Raw genomic sequence first — 13,369 nt, forward strand, 5'->3', positions numbered from 1 at the left:
AAGAGTCAAGGAACGTTTGCACCCACCTGATTCCTTTGCGCAACCTTTTGAACAAATCTAAAGAGATTACGATAGTCTTCAGCCTCCTGTTCTTCAAAATCATCGTCATAGTCATCGTCTTCATCGTCATCATCATAGTCACCGTTTTCACTTTTAACTTCTACTTTTTTGTATTTCAAAATACTGGTAAATATGTCTGCTAGTTGCTCTTTTACCACATCAACCTCGCTATCTAAATTTCTGCTGATGTGTACAGGCTTCCCCTGGTTGCTCCCGTCGAATTTGATGTCTTTCTCCAGTAGTTCATCCAAGGCCGAATTTAGATTTTTCAGCATAGTTTTCACCTCGCGAGGGCTGGGTTTGCCGTGAGGTGTCTTCAGTTGAAAATGGACTTTATCTTTCTGTATTTTTTTAGAAAGTATCCTAAATTAGACTTTTATTAAAGGAAAACTGCAAATTGAACCTCAATGCCTCGACATAACATAATATAACATTAAGGCTGAGTTGCACCACCTAACTTTGACTGTAACTATATCGTTAACCGGTGTTTGTATAGAGTTTGACAGATTTTTGACGTTTGTCAAAGGTTAAAGTAAGATGGTGCAACCCAGCTTATAATAACTATGTATTTCTTAAAATAGGTAGGGTCCTATTTATTTATTAAGATGTCCGAAGAATTATGACCGACTAGCTTTCCGCCCGCGGCTTCGCCCGCGTAGAATTTTGTCTGTCATAGAAAAACTTTATCACGCGCGTTCCTGTTTCAAAAACCGGGATAAAAACTATCCTATGTTCTTTCCCGGGACTCAAACTATCTCTATGCCAAATTTCATCAAAATCGGTTCAGTGGTTTAGGCGTGAAAGAGAGACAGACAGAGTTACTTTCGCATTTATAAAATTAGTAGATAGGTATAGATTGATACATCATTGATAAGATACAAAAGCACAGAAAACTTACGGCCAAAGTAAATCCAAAAAAGGCAAGGAAAAACCATAAAACCCTCATTGTGTCGAAGATGAAAATACAGTATGAATAGTATGGAAAAATGGATATTGTTGGTAGGTAACTAGATTCCAAGTAAAATCGAACAAGCCACCAAATTATCATGTAGCATTTAATTCGATTTGATTTTTAATTTGATTACAAGTGGCCAATTAAAGACAACATGTTGGTAAGTACCATTAACAATTCGTTGTAGTTTCTAAATTGGACACATTTCAATTAAACTGCATACCTACTTACTTACTATAATAATATTAATGATTTAAATTCAAGTTGACTTATTTTTGGTTAAATATGATGGATGAAAATGAAACAATGGTATCATCTAAATATTTTATTGAGCAAAATATTTTTGTGATATTAACATTTCTACGATAAATGGATAGTAGGATATAATGAAGCCATACAAGGCTTTTATAAGTGTTTTCTAATAACGTAGGTACTTTATATGCCTACAACCAACATTCTTACTCTCTGTAATGCTCAAGTTTCTTAATTAAATTAGTTATTTCAGTTTACTTTTTATAGGTACTATATTGAAGTTATAGGTAGGTTCATAATGAACCATATTTATTACACCCTAACATCAAAAGCTCTATATCTACACTGTAGTGTCTATCTACAAGAATCTAACACGAATACAATTTCATAAAAGCTTAAATTAAATCAACAACAAAAAATATTGCACAAAAATAATCAAAATCTCTTAAAACGTTTGCTAACTTTGGCTAGGAATGTTTTCTTTTGGTGAAACATTTCTTTGACTTTCTACTCGCGTATTTGGCGCTACATCTTGGCTTGGATCTTGGTTTGGCTCATATTCTTGACTCCCTTCTAAATTTTGTGGAAGGTAGTCCTGATTCTGTGTATTGTCGTAACTCTGTTCACTTTGATAATTTCCATCTGTGGCATAATTTTCATACTGGTTTTCATATTGGGCATTAGGATCAGTATACTGTTGTGGGTACTCCCCTTCATACTGCGGTTGCTGTTCGTAATTCTCGTACTGTCCTTCAGTATACGCTGGCTGCTCATAATTTTGCTCATACCCTTGATTCTGATACTCATTCTCACTTGTCACTGGACCTTGTTCGTAATTTTGATCGTATTGCTCGTAATTCCCTTCTGCGTAATTCTGATTTGTCGCTTCATATTCTTGTGGTTGTTCAACTTCCATCGGTTTTTCGGCATCGGTCGTTAATTTTACATCATCAACGTCTTCCATTTCCTTCGTATGTTCCACATTCGCACTTTCTTCGTAAACAGGTGTGTCATTTTCTGGTGAGTGAGACTGATTGGCATCGTATGGGGGATCTTCTTTCTGACTTAGTAAAGAGGTTCTAGATTCTTGTTTTCTGATTGTTCTTGGTTGTCCAAGTTCTGCTCGAGAGTCTGGTCGGGCATCGGCGACTCCTTGGTCAGGGAGTCCGGGGTATCCGGGGGTGTTATCTCTGGAATTGTCTGGTCTGGGAGCGGTTTGGGTATGTGGTACATTTCTGTTGGTTGAGGACGCGTGCGTGGGTGGTGCTGAAAATATTATTAATAAGATTGAAAACAAGTATAAGAATTACAGTAGTCAATATTATGTTGGCAGCTCTATTTTTTACNTTTGTCACATCGTGTTAAGTAAAAAGCAAGTTTTTCTTGGAATAAAAAAACAATTAATCAATTTATATACATCAATCTAAATTTATGTATCGTAGTTTGTAAGATATTTCAAATCCTCAAATATTGCTGTAAGTATAAAGGCCTGGTGCGGATAGCGCACGACCGGTCGTTAGAAATCCTTAGGAGAGGCCTTTGTCCAGCAGTCACACAAAGTAAAGGCCACTAAAGCTGTGTCTAGATCTTTTATAGCTTCATCATTATCAAAATAAATGTCTGGCTTCTGGAACTAGTTTTGTTAAATTACCATACCTTGATAAACGCTAGGTGAGGTTGAGTGAGAGGGTTGCAGCGACCGCCCGAGGGTGTCTACTTGACGCTGCAGAGTGGCCAGTTCTTCCCTGTAGCACACCACAACGTGATAACACACACACGCGTGCAAAATAATATCCTTACATAAATAAAACATCTTTTTAGGAAGCATACATTTGCATGCAGTTTTTGTCAAAATATATTGCAATTGGAGTACTTAAATTGATCATGAAAAAGACTTTCAACAAATTAAAGTCGATCAAAATTTCATTATTAATACATTATTAAATGATGTATTTATCTGATTATATCACATAAATGGGTACCAAATGGGTTGACTAGTTAATCTAAATAAATTAAACTGCTGTAGACATTACTAAACTTCAAATTGCTAATCGGTGTATATCTAGATAAGTGCTTATACTAGCTATAAAACGCAGTGACCACTAAAAAAAAACAAGTGAAAATAGTATGATTATAATGCATTGATTATATTGATCATCTAATCACGCGTTACCTTCACTGGATCATCGTCAGAGTCACCGATTCTATCTATAGACAAATCGCTTAGATTCCTCGACAAATCGCCAATTTCATCTCTAGGTGTGTCAAATTTTGAGCTCAAGTCATCACGCCTAAATCTATTTCGGTTCGTGTAAGGGGTAGAAGTGTAGTATGTGCGGTCTAAGTCGTAAGACGACCTGCTATTTGGATATCCACTTAAAGGCGTGTAGCTTCGGAACGGGGTGATAGTGGTTGTGCAATATTTCTTATGAGAAGACCACAGGTTTCTCAGTTTTCTCATAAGTTCAGCGTTCCTGCAAAGCAATTGTGTTTTGTCTGCTCTGAAATGAAAATTGGTTCGTGAGTTGACGTGCTACTAAAATGCAATAGTAATGGACAAATTTTGAAACCAATTCAGTATGCATTTCATTTTATAGAATTAGAGAAAACGTCCATTACATGAACGCTACTGTAATATTACTTTGTATCGCTATAACTAAAATAAATAACGTTTATTCTACACATTTTATTGCACACCAATATTAATATTACATGAAAATAAATGTACTTAGTAATCATTACCCATTTTCATCAATTCCAAAGATACAATTTGTACTATAATAATACGGATTACAAAGCTTCAAGCGAAATTCATAAAACGTTAACAACCAACTAACACAAACACATGAATAATTTGCACATAAATTTTAACAATTTGTCTACAAAATAATGTAAGTAACTCGTACAAAATCGTAAGCAATTTTAATAATAAACTCAATTACTAACATTAACTTAGTAAAATAGACCAACACAATTAATAACTAGAAGTAAAGGAATAACTTAACAATATATTGCACATCAATAGAAAGACAAGCGATTTGGCTAATCGAATTTTCCTAAACTACTCGAATATAAAAATGTATTAGCATTTAGCATAGAACGAAGCTACAGAGTTAGATTAACTTTTAATACGTATCAGGTATACATTTTATTGTTGAAAATCATTTCTCAATTCCATCATTATCAATAACAGTCAAAAATATAGTATTTATTATTTGGTATTATGTCTCTTCAGTGGTTATATTTTCCGCATTTACATTTTCATCTATTTCTTTGTCAACGGATGGACTTGGTACCTCAATTTCAGGAGGTATATTATCTGTTATTTCAGCTGTACTTTCGATTTCAACAGGTGAAGTTGTGATCTCATCTGGAGCTGGTTCCTTTGAATCGACAGTTTCAGTAGCCTTCTGATCTGCAGGATCATCAGTTTGTGGTTCTTCAGTTCGATTAGCTTCGTCTAACTCTGTTTTACTTATTTCTGAATTTGCTTCTTTCGCTTGCTGCTGACTACTTTCTTCGCATGGCTTATCGCTATCTACCGTTTCTACTGTTTCTTTTAAAACTTGAATGGATCCATCTACCACTTCCATGCTAATAGTGTTTTTCACGCCTTTTTCTTCCTCTGCTTGTATAACTATTTCCTCTACTTGTGCTTCGCGTTTCTTTTTGTCTTTCTTTTTAGATTTTGGTATTAACTTAACGCTGATGTCAACCTTGATTGGCTCCTTTTTCTCCCGTAAAAAGGGCTGTTGAATCATGAGCGGTAGGTTGTATACTCTCTCTCCTTTGACGTCAGTGAGATCCTGATTTGTCGTCAGCGGCCCAACAATGATTGGGGGGTACTTATTCGACGAATCGGACTCTTTTTCGGAGCGGCGTTTGGAACGGCGGGTCCCTACTGGTGGGTCTCGAGGTCTTGAGGGGTCGCGCTGTGTTCTGATTGGTTCGTCTGCACGGCCGCGACTCTGCGCTCTGCCTGCCACCAATGAAAACACAGCACGACGTTAGACAAACGTTTCAATTTTCAAAATGGGTAATGATCACAATACAAGGAATTTAGTACGTGCAAGTTTACATAAATTAAGTTAATGTGAATCAAATGATCATGCTAATAAAGTTGAAAATATTTCGTACTTGTGCCTACGATTTGCGTCGTCGAGCTTGTCTGTTAGCAAACGACATTCACCGGTGAGTTTCTCCATCAGACTGTTTTGTGATTGTATCATGCACTCCAACTCAGCCACCGTTTTAGCTGTGGAACCAAAGGTTCTTGGTTTAAACTCGACATAGTCTTCTAAACCGGAGCTATCCAAAATTCTTTTCTAAGGCGGGAAAGACACGCAGGTAACTTAAACAATCTGATGAATAAACTATTGATCAACAACAACATTGAGAAGCCCTTTCAAAAACTATGGAACATGCAAGCGCAGTAAATGAAAGGGTAAAATATGAATGTTTTGAATTAGTTGGTAGTAGAATTTGGAATTGAAATAGAAATATTGAAGTCTATTTCAAAACATCAATAGTTTACCCATAAGATGACAACACCGCTACAATAAATTCGGGTTTTGTTTTTATTTTAATAGTTCCTAAGTAAATGGCAGTTTTGGTAGTAATTGTGAGTTTAGTGTAACTGTGACTTACGTACCATGCTTGTTCTCCATCGATTCTAGCATCGTGGACAGTTCTTTATCCTTCTTCTTCTCCGGTGAAATTGGAGTCAAATTTTTCATGTTCATCTGTGAACAATTCAACATCGCTGATTTCGAATGATGCCTTTTAAAAAAAATACTTGGCGTCATAAAATTTGGATTAGAATTTTGTAGAAAAAGATTTCAGTTAATTACCTCTTTCTCAAGATTGGCTATCTGTTCCGTGAGACGCAAGTTCTCTCGACGCGAGTGCACTAAGTCTGCATCCGCTCGGTCGAGACGTTGACGGAGAGATTGGATCTGAAAAGATGGAATTTATTATGTCATTTTGGATGTAGATGGTCAATTTTTGGTTCGATTTGTGGAGACAAAAATGATATACTATCAACTCGTAGTATAGTTTATGTGATTAGGATGTTATAAACCTTTGTCATCTCTATGTATTTATTTGTCGGATACTGTAAGACAATCATGGACCTCGTGTTTCGGAGATGGACTTGCCTGACCCTGGACCGAGAGCAGACAACCGAAAGGCGAATCTTTGGAAAATAATAATTTTATGCGAATTGATATCGTAATGTCTTAAAAATATTTATTAAGATTTCAGGGATATTGAAGACATATCAAATTAATCAAAGTAAACCCAGATCAATGAGATAAGAGTCCTCACCTCAGAGTTCAAGCGGTTGGTCTCATGCTTGTTCTGACGCTGGTGGCGCTCGATAGCCAGCCTGGCGCTGGCCAGCTCCTCATCCAGGGACGCCTTCTCAGCATGGGCTTGAGCCAGGTCTGCTTGCAGAGATGCTGGAAGAAGTTCATCATCAGCAACATAAAAATAAACTCAGTCACACAAAAGAAAGAAAGATCCAGGGTTTTATTGGCTTTCAAGCTGTAGATTCTGGCTACATAGGAGTTTCAGCTAAGTCTTTAGCATGGGACTTACATGTTTTATTCTTTAACTCCATCTTTAGCTCGTCGATGGCAGAGTTCTTCATGGACAGCTCTCGCTTCAAGTCGTTTTCTTCGCGACGTTGGCGCTCCAAGTCGAGCTGGTGATAATAATAAGTTAAGATTTTGACCTCAGTAAAAAGACCTGACTGACTCAAAACAATTTGATAGAAGCTTGCAGTCGTAATAAAGGCTGAAAGTCAATATAACTAATAGAAGAAGAAGAAGAAGGAAGTCAACTTTATAGGAATAGAAATGGGACAGAAATCGTAGAGTCGACGTCGCTAGCTTAGAGCGTTTTTAACCTTAGCGAAAAAAGATTTCGTAGATTCGACGTAGCGGCAATAAGTGACTCAACATTTTCGGCTCAATGTGTGAATCTACTTAAGGCCGAGTCGGCACTACGGCTAAACCGCCGCGTTTTTTAACCGCGTGATTTTATAACCATGTTACGTTTCGGGCGGTCTCGCGGTTTGGCGGTTTACTGCTTGCGGGTAAAAACCGTAGTGCGGACTAAGCCTAAAGGCATTAAATAAATGATTACGAAAATTGATATTATTTACCTGCAACTTAGCCACGTTATCGTATTGCGCAGCTAGATCGTGTTGCAGCTCGTCAAAGTGCGCGTTGTATCGCTGTTCCGCCGCGCTCCTCTCTTGGATAGCTCGACGCGCTCCCTCGCCGGCCATTTCGCGAACTTTGTTGCGTTCTTTATTCAAATCGTCCTGGCGAACAGATTTCAAGAACTAAAGTTTTCGAAATTCAAATGCCCGACACCATAGAAGTAAAATGAAATGTCCCAACGCATATTCTCGCCAGCCAGCTTGTCGACTTTGCTACATTCTTTGCTCAAATCATCCTAGAAAACAGATGACGATTTTAAAGTTTTCGAAATTCAAAAACTTTCTTGTATTGACGCGCGCGCGTCGTTTTCAGCTAGCGCGCTTAGGACGCGCGTTCGTTTTTAAATCATTCTTGAAAACAACTGACGGTTTTAATAAAGAACTAAACTTTTTGAAGTCAAAAATATTGCTTTGTTTTTACATTGTATGGCTTGCCCGATGCAAGCCCTCGTAACTAAAATTTTCTTTCGAAATTCAAAAATGTTATTTTTGTGATGCTGGCTCTCTAACTGATGGAAGTGGACTTTGTTTCGTTATTCAAACAAATGACTATTAGAACTAGTTTTCAATCTTCGTCCAACTGGCCATCTGTCATCTTCATCCTTCAGCCTCACCTTGAGCCTGCGTATCTCAGCCTCCAGGTTGTTCCTCTCATCCCTAAGCTGCTGCTCCACTGCGTCTGTCCCGCGCTTGTACCGTCCGTCCAGGTCACTGTCCTTCTGCTCCAGGCTCAACTTCAGCTTCGATATTTGCGCTTCTAGAGAGGATTTGTCCCTAGGGTAAAGATAAAGCTTAATTTAACTAGAAATGTAAAATCTTAAAACTATCATAATACCAGAGTAGACCCAGTAGGTAGGTAGATCTTGGTACACAGGAGTTGCAGCGGTGGAAACAAGAGGTGGAAATAGTCCCGTTTTTTAGGGTAAAGATAAACAACAACTGGATATGTGTGTTTTTGTACTGTATGACACAAAATAAAAGACAATAAGAATTATCTACGAGTTAAATACACGATGTGATTCAAGCTGTTGTTCAAAAATTCCTTTAAGTTATTCTTACGTAAGTAAGGGGTTTATTTAATATTAGTAAGGAAGGTGGAGGTGTAGTGAAGTGTAGTGGATGGACAGATAGATAGATCTATAATAATTGAACACCACACAAAACAAGAAAAGAAAGAAATACACAAAAGAGGCTTTATTTGAAAGAAATCTAAACTTACCTTTGCAAATTATCAATTTGCCTTTTGAAGCCGTCGAGGCACGATGAGTCAACAAGCCCAGAGGCTAGTTTGCGTTTATTCTCATTATTTTCTTCCTGCGAAAATGAAACAGTAAATAACCAAAATAACTACTTAAGAACTTGACTAGCAGTGATACTACAGACTTTTAGTCGGCCGATAGTTTGGTCAGGCTGCTGATTAGTGAACATGTATGGATGTGCGCACATTACACAAATTTGGTATCGGTTGATTCCTCATACGAGATCAAATCAGAAATGAGGAGATCCGTAAACGAACTAAAGTCGCTGAATAGCCCGACGGATTAAATTAGCAAGCTGAAGTGGCAATGGGCAGGGCACATAGTAGGTACGCAGAACTGATGGCCGATGGGACAGCAAGGTTCTGGAGTGGAGGCCGCGTACCGGAAAACGCAGTGTGGGCCGTTCACCCACAAGGTGGACCGACGACATCATAAATGTAGCAGGAAAGCGTTGGACGCAGGCCGCTACCAATCGATCAACATGGAAAGCATTGAGGGATGCCTATGTTCAGCAGTGCACGTCCTATGGCTGATGATGATGATTCCTCGTGACGAATTAGATACAGTACTTGAAATTGATCTTTACCTGCACTTTCTTAAGGTCGATCTTGGCCTGTGTGAGCTGGGCTTCCAGCTCAGCAATGCGGGACTCGAAGACTATGTTAGGGCCTTCCAATTTGGTGGACCGGACCTTGGCCGACCTGCGGCCTTTGGATGGTGACAGCTGCGGAAAAGACGAATCTATTAGTAGTAATTAATGAAAATTAAAAGCTAGAAACAAGTTCCAAGTTCTTAGTGTAAGATGGACCGATTAGGTAGGAAGGATGTTTAGTAAATGTCAGAGATCTGATGAATTATCAGTTCATTGGACATTGATGTTCAGCAACTTTAATAAACTTCAAAGTTAACGATTCATTAGGTATGCTAACATAATTCAGTAAGACACTACAAGATCTTCTTGAGGTAATCAGTTCATTGAGTAGCGGGGGTGGAGCCTCTATCAGATCGTCCTTAGGTCCTTTGAGCAGAGGTATGCGGCGGCAATAACGACTAATTATACTGAACCAGGGGGGTCTTACTCATCGTTGGCCCATGGATCTTACTTGATCCACTCACTAGCACTACCAGCTTTTGTCCTGAGATCGTCCGTCCATCACTCTTACCTTATGGTCGCTGTCCAGGCCAGTGCTATCTCCTATATCGTCCAGCTCATCGGTTTCCGAGCCAGCGTTGTACGAGTGGAACATTCGGGAGATCAGCTTGTTCTTCTGAGCTTCATGCAGATGTTCGTTCTCGGATATCACCTCTTTGACTTTCCCGAGGAGGTTGTTCAACTCATCCTAGACAAAGGATTTTGTGTAAATCCCGGTCTGTGAGCACGTAGAATTTTGTCCAATGACCCCAAGCTACCCATCCTTATCGCTTGCGCGTAATTATATTGCTCTCGCGATTGTGCGACGGGCGCCCGCAGGACAAAATTGGACAAAATTCTACGTGCTCGCAGACCAGAAGATATTTGTTAGAAGCTTAGGCTGGGTTGCAACATCTTACTTTAACTTTAACAAACGCCAAAAATATGTTAAACTCCATACAAAATACACCGGTTTATCGTTGTAGTTACGGTTAAAGCTAGGTGGTGCAACTCAGCCTTAGAATACCCCATCAGTTGCGGTTAGGATATTCTGTGGGGCCATATTCTAACACCTTCACAGTATTTTCGGGTTTTTCTGTCACTTTACATGGGAGGGATGGATACATTCGAAATTTCTGATATATCCGAAAGGTATTCTTTAGAATAGCTGTGTCAATGTCGTGCTTCGGAGGGCAAATAAAGCCTGAATTAACCATGTCAGATGGTGGTTCATCATTTAAAAAAGTCTGACATGCTCACGTAAAATACGATAAAGGAATAAGTGCACTTTTTAATTAATAAAAATAAGGACAAGCTGCAGCAAATTGAACACAGTTCAAAACAGATTTATCAGGAAAATAGGAGAAAAATAAAAAGAAAAAATGGAAAAACAAAGAGATCTCACCCTGCAGTACTGGCTTTCGCGCTCCAGCTGCTCTATGTACTCCTCCTGCTTCTGGATGAAGTTCACCACGTCGGGGTTGGTGCCGCCTGACAGGTCCCCGCCTCCAGACCCCGTTGTTGGTGCTGGTACTAAGATAAATAAAATTAGGACTCATTCTAATGAGACGTTTTGAGCATTTATAGTCGATGGCACCAGGCATCACATTTTTGCCACAAAGTTTACCGTTCCTTGCACCATCTATCATTACTAACGAAGAACTAGTTCTTACTCCGAAATCCGAATTACACCGATAAGTTCTAGACTCCATATTGTTGTAGCAAAAACGCACCTAATCCATTAATTTGGTGCGACGATGCTTTTGTTTAAAACTTTTCCCCGGGACAAACTTGACCTTCACTGGTTGGGTTTTAATTGGCGGTCAAGCTGTACATCCTGGTTATACAGGAGTTGCAGCGGTGGGAACGAGACGTGGAAATAGTTTTTAGTGATATGATTCTGTGGCGTACTGGGTGATATTCAGTCGACAACACCAGGATATATTGTTATAGCAAAATCGTTCCTATTTAAGGTACCAAAGAGTTCATTTACCAGTGGTGGTATGATGCCTCGGCGTATAGTTATGCAGACTGTCGGCATGCAGCGTGGCGTACTTGGCAGTAAGACGCGGGCGTGGCTTGTACTCGGCCAAGGCGTGGTATGGCAAGATCCCCCTTATTCTAAGTACCACAGAGTTCACAGTTGCCGGCACTTACTTACCAGTAGTGGTGTGATGCTGCGGCGTATAGTTGTGCAGACTATCGGCATACAGCGTGGCGTACTTGGCAGTAAGACGCGGGCGTGGCTTGTACTCCGCCAGGGCGTGGTATGGCGAAGAGTACTTCTTGTCCAGATCCCCGTCCGACTCGTCCAGGTTCTTGATGGAGGGAGACCCGCCATAGCTGCGTACCTGTGAGAAGGTAGGACTCATCATCATCATCCTCTTCTTCATCATCTAAAGAACTACAAACTACAGGAGAACGGTCTTCTTTCATTCATCAGAGGCTAATGGAGGATTTGGACTACACTCGCCACCCTGGGCAGACGGGATAACGCACAAAGATTGTTAGAGAAAAAATTAAAACAATCGGACAGATAAGTAGGTACCTATAAGAGTATGTAGGTAGAATACCATGGCCAGTACAAGTTCAGTCTAAATTGAAAATAAAAAACAGACACAAAAACATTAATTTAATAATTTAAACTTAGTTATTTTCCTTTGCTGTATCTGTAAGTACATAGTTACTCAAGTACCTACTTAGTTCGAAAAAGTTTTCGAAAGTAGGTTCAAAAAGACTTACGCTTGGAGCATAGTTCCCCGACAAGAAGTATCTCAGCTTGGACACAGCCTCCTTGTAGGCTAGCTCTGTGTAGTCCGGCACCCTCTTCAGGCCATACTCGTTCAGTTTCGACGGCCGCCTATACGGGAAGTAGGTACTCATTTCACAAACTCCTTCGTCACTTTCACATTTTTAAAAAGAAAACAAAAAACAAAATCCTAATTATTTCGAAAATTTAAAAATAAAATTCAAAATTCGAACTCAAGTGTCGCATTGCGCTCGGTACTGTGTGCAGTAAGACATTTTAGTTTCGAAAATGGAATGATATTGATTACACAAATTTTCCGTTGTCATGGCAACCGTTGTTAACGTCAACAAAATTTCGCGGTCTGTTGCTATGAATGAATCTTTTAGTTAATCTATTGAGGTTAATGTTATGATACTTATAGTGGAGTTTGTGATAATGAAAATTAATTAAAATGTCGGAGTAGGTATTACAGATTGCATTATGTACGAGTCTGTCTCTACTGTACAACTAATAAATAAAGTTCAAAAACTTTTTCACAGATAATACAGAAGTATAGAAGGATCAAGGTGAAACTAAACGTCTCTTAACTTTTTTAAAATTAATGGCATGCTAATTTGATGGATGGCGTAGAGGTAGGTAGTGGTGCGGTGATCGCTTTTTGAGCGCAGTGGGTCACAGATTCGATTTCTGATCGAATCAACTTAAAAGAAACGATATTTTCTCGCACTTTCCTCACTGTTATACAAGGATGTTATTCTTAACTTCGGTAAAATGGTTATTTTGTAAAATAATTCATTATTAACGGTTAAAACATAACGATGATGATGTAGCTATACCTACATATACCTACCAAATACCTAATAGGAAAATTATTAACTAATTCCCTGAAAAATCTGTTTAGGAATTGAAAAAATGCAACATTAAATTTTAATTCGCATCATAACATAAGTAACGTAAATGCGCCTATTACCGCCAGTTTAAGCTGACTTCGGATAAACGTTAGAAAATTAGATATAAGACGTGGTGATAGAAAAGACACTTTAATTTATTTATAACAATGATGAAGTAATCTTTGAATTCAAGTAGTAACAATGAGTATTCAATCACACAATAATTAATAAATAGCAATTTAATCTGAATAAGCAGTTGTTTCTATTACCGACCTATAGACGAGGTGTGTTTCTATTAACGTTTTTTCTGTTTCTATTACCGACCGCTAAGAATATTGCTCTTCAATTGG

At 38.7% G+C, this 13,369-nt stretch overlaps 1 protein-coding gene across 1 annotated transcript; it reads right to left on the bottom strand.

The window, feature by feature from the left end:
* Positions 1–1,324: 1,324 nt before the first annotated feature.
* Positions 1,325–12,396, bottom strand: LOC114353621 (serologically defined colon cancer antigen 8 homolog). Its single transcript, XM_028305680.1, has 15 exons — positions 12,123–12,396; positions 11,542–11,731; positions 10,786–10,913; positions 9,913–10,089; positions 9,336–9,473; positions 8,710–8,804; positions 8,105–8,264; positions 7,431–7,592; positions 6,863–6,968; positions 6,590–6,723; positions 6,115–6,219; positions 5,916–6,006; positions 5,402–5,519; positions 2,921–3,009; positions 1,325–2,530 (listed from the first exon to the last, which is right to left on the bottom strand). Exons 1-15 carry the CDS (start codon positions 12,261–12,263, stop codon positions 1,722–1,724), a joined length of 2,643 nt encoding a protein of 880 aa, XP_028161481.1. The 5' UTR covers positions 12,264–12,396; the 3' UTR covers positions 1,325–1,721.
* Positions 12,397–13,369: the final 973 nt, after the last annotated feature.

This window comes from Ostrinia furnacalis, unplaced genomic scaffold (genome assembly GCF_004193835.3).
Source record: "Ostrinia furnacalis isolate ACB-3 unplaced genomic scaffold, ASM419383v2 OfSCF1746, whole genome shotgun sequence".
Lineage (NCBI taxonomy): Eukaryota > Metazoa > Arthropoda > Insecta > Lepidoptera > Crambidae > Ostrinia > Ostrinia furnacalis.

Bases quoted from the DNA above. Each gene is read 5' to 3' on its own strand.
- LOC114353621 (XM_028305680.1), bottom strand. From the start codon at position 12,263: ATGAGTACCTACTTCCCGTATAGGCGGCCGTCGAAACTGAACGAGTAT. The intron at 10,090-10,785 runs GTGAGATCTCTT...TCCTTTGTCTAG, and splicing joins GCGAAAGCCAGTACTGCAGG to GATGAGTTGAACAACCTCCT. The intron at 8,805-9,335 runs GTAAAGATCAAT...TCATTTTCGCAG, and splicing joins TCGACCTTAAGAAAGTGCAG to GAAGAAAATAATGAGAATAA.